The sequence below is a fragment of the Pygocentrus nattereri genome, chromosome 16 (assembly GCF_015220715.1).
Source record: "Pygocentrus nattereri isolate fPygNat1 chromosome 16, fPygNat1.pri, whole genome shotgun sequence".
NCBI lineage: Eukaryota > Metazoa > Chordata > Actinopteri > Characiformes > Serrasalmidae > Pygocentrus > Pygocentrus nattereri.
Genome location: NC_051226.1, coordinates 3698769 through 3701268, shown reverse-complemented (window position 1 = coordinate 3701268; position 2500 = coordinate 3698769). Strand labels below are relative to the sequence as shown.

The window sequence follows — 2500 nt, the reverse complement described above, 5'->3', positions numbered from 1 at the left end:
AAGAGAGAATATGAGAGAACGAGAGAGAGACAGTATATGAGAGAGAGAATATGAGAGAACGAGAGAGAGACAGTATATGAGAGAGAGAATATGAGAGAACGAGAGAGAGACAGTATATGAGAGAGAGAAAATGTAAGAGTGAAAGAGAGAATATGAGAGAACGAGAGAGAGACAGTATATGAGAGAGAGAATATGAGAGAACGAGAGAGAGACAGTATATGAGAGAGAGAAAATGTAAGAGTGAAAGAGAGAATATGAGAGAACGAGAGAGAGAACGAAGCTGTGATTTGTTAATGGTCCAGTAAGGTGGTGTAACCTTTCCATTCAACCACAAACCCATTTACACATGGGTGGAAGAGGAACCGTCAGGATGGAGGGGTGAATTGTACCTTGCCCAGCTGCTGCAGGAAGATGAGGTGTCTCGCTTCAAAGTGAACCGGCTCCTGACTGTCGAAAGCACCAGCGAAGCCGAACCCTCGACTCCGCACTGGAGCCGTATCGTTCTCTACCAGCAATTCATAATCTGACGGAGAGAAATGGGTGTATTTGAAACGGTTAATGCGGCTTTCGGTTTCGTGTTCATCAGTACCCTGGCTGAGCACCTGTGTCCGTTTCCCACTGCACAACAGAACTGAGAAAGTAAGCAGAGCTCCTTTTAGCTTGTGTGGTCACATGATTTCTCATGGGAATCTAGTGTTAACTGAACACTCAGCTTAATATCACCTTTTTATCTACCACAGGGGTGCGATAGAGGCGATTTTTAGAAAACCCTATTCACTCTGGCCATAGAGAAAATGAGTTTAGACCCCGGGCTCCTAATACGAACATAACAAGGACTACAGAATGATGCACAACTACAGTGGTCTATTGCATTTGACCACTCAGTGGTGCGGCTCACTCGGCAGAAGATACAGTGACAAAATGTGACTGTAGATCTATAACCACACTGTAGCCGCCTGCTTGGTGGAAAAGCAACATAGGAGTGTGTATGTGTGTGTACCAGGTGTGAAGAGGCTGTTTAAGTCTCTGATGATGGCTCTGAAAGACGGCCGCTGTGAAGGCTCGTAATCCATGCAGCTGTTGATCAGATTGGCCAGTTCAGTCCATTTGGGAGCGGGCAGCTGATGCCTGTCCTCATAGAACAGCAGTTTCTGCAGGATACACACACATTATGTACTATATATATATATATATGTATATATATTTAATGGAATATAATACATTTTTTCCATCAGAATATTAGTCAAATATAAATGTAATATATTATGTATTGGCTATAACATGTTATGCAACTGTAAACATTGCAGAAAAATTACAATAATAACCCCTAGACTTCAAAGAACTAACTGGCAGATTATTGAGCAGAGTATATTGCTTGGTTGATTATTATTTATTGGAGTTGATTAGTAATTAGAGAGTATTGGCTGTTGAGTAACAGGTGTTGGCGTTTGCTACCTTTGAGGAATCATATAAGCTTAGAGGTTTCTCTCCTCCGGTGTAAATCTCCCACAGAGTGGTGCCGTAACCCCACTTGTCTGTGTCCAAGCTCAGGTTCCTGCAGTCTTCCACAAACTCTGGGGGAACCCAGGGGATGTGCTCAATCAGAACTAAACACACACAGAGAGGGGGGGGGGCAGTAAGTCATTATTGCACATTGTAAACACAAACAACAGTCTTTAATAGATTTATTATGCACATATAATTTTTTCCATAGAAGATAACATATCATGTTAACTCATTAAGCTGCTATTAAAAGCTAACATAATTATATAATATAAACGTACATGCACAAACATGTGGGTAAGAGACCGTGTCTCTCTTTTTCTGTGGATGTGTGTTTGTACTTTATTTGTCTTTATTTATGCACAAAAATGCTGTATTGTATAACTACTGCTGCCACAGTCACTATTTATTTATTAATTTATTATTTGTTTATTTGACAGGGACAATACAGGTAACACTGCTACATGAAATGCAGCACATCTACAGGTTCTATCTAAAGCTTATTTGCAACCTCTTCTTTATGCATGACCAAATACCAAAATCTCAGCCCTTTGATTATGTATTTTAACCTGTGGACATAAATACAGAATTTGTGTACATTTTCGGAAAAACTGTCCTGACAACTAAAGAGAAAACAAGGCTAACCTACAGGACCAACTCAACAGACTTTAAGAGCTGCTTTTTTATCATTTTAAACTGAAAGGGTAAAAATATCCCCACGTTTACTATTACAAAAACAACTGCAAAGTTTTGAACATTCTTATTACATTAAGAAGTTATATATATATATAAGTCAACTTATTAGGAGTAGGCAAGGTGGCAAACATATCTCAATATTTCATTCATTTGCCCAGACAAAAACCTACATTTAAGAAATAATATACAAAACATTATTTGTTTGTGTTTCAGACACTGTTAGTATTGTTATTATTAAAAACGCAGTTGTACATGTAAGTTATAGGTTCTTCCACATGAAATGTTTAATTCCAAAATGTTA

At 38.8% G+C, this 2500-nt stretch overlaps 1 protein-coding gene across 4 annotated transcripts in view; it reads right to left on the bottom strand.

Annotated features, from left to right (window-relative positions):
- The window catches only part of jak2a (Janus kinase 2a), a 92270-nt gene that overhangs the window by 10028 nt on the left and 79742 nt on the right, over positions 1-2500 (bottom strand). For all 4 annotated transcript variants that reach the window (XM_017685088.2, XM_017685086.2, XM_037545948.1 and 1 more), the window contains 3 exons: positions 1456-1607; positions 1001-1151; positions 390-523 (listed from right to left, as the gene is read on the bottom strand). In XM_017685088.2, the coding sequence (XP_017540577.2) occupies positions 390-523; positions 1001-1151; positions 1456-1607 (437 nt within the window). The remainder of the gene's footprint in view (positions 1-389; positions 524-1000; positions 1152-1455; positions 1608-2500) is intronic.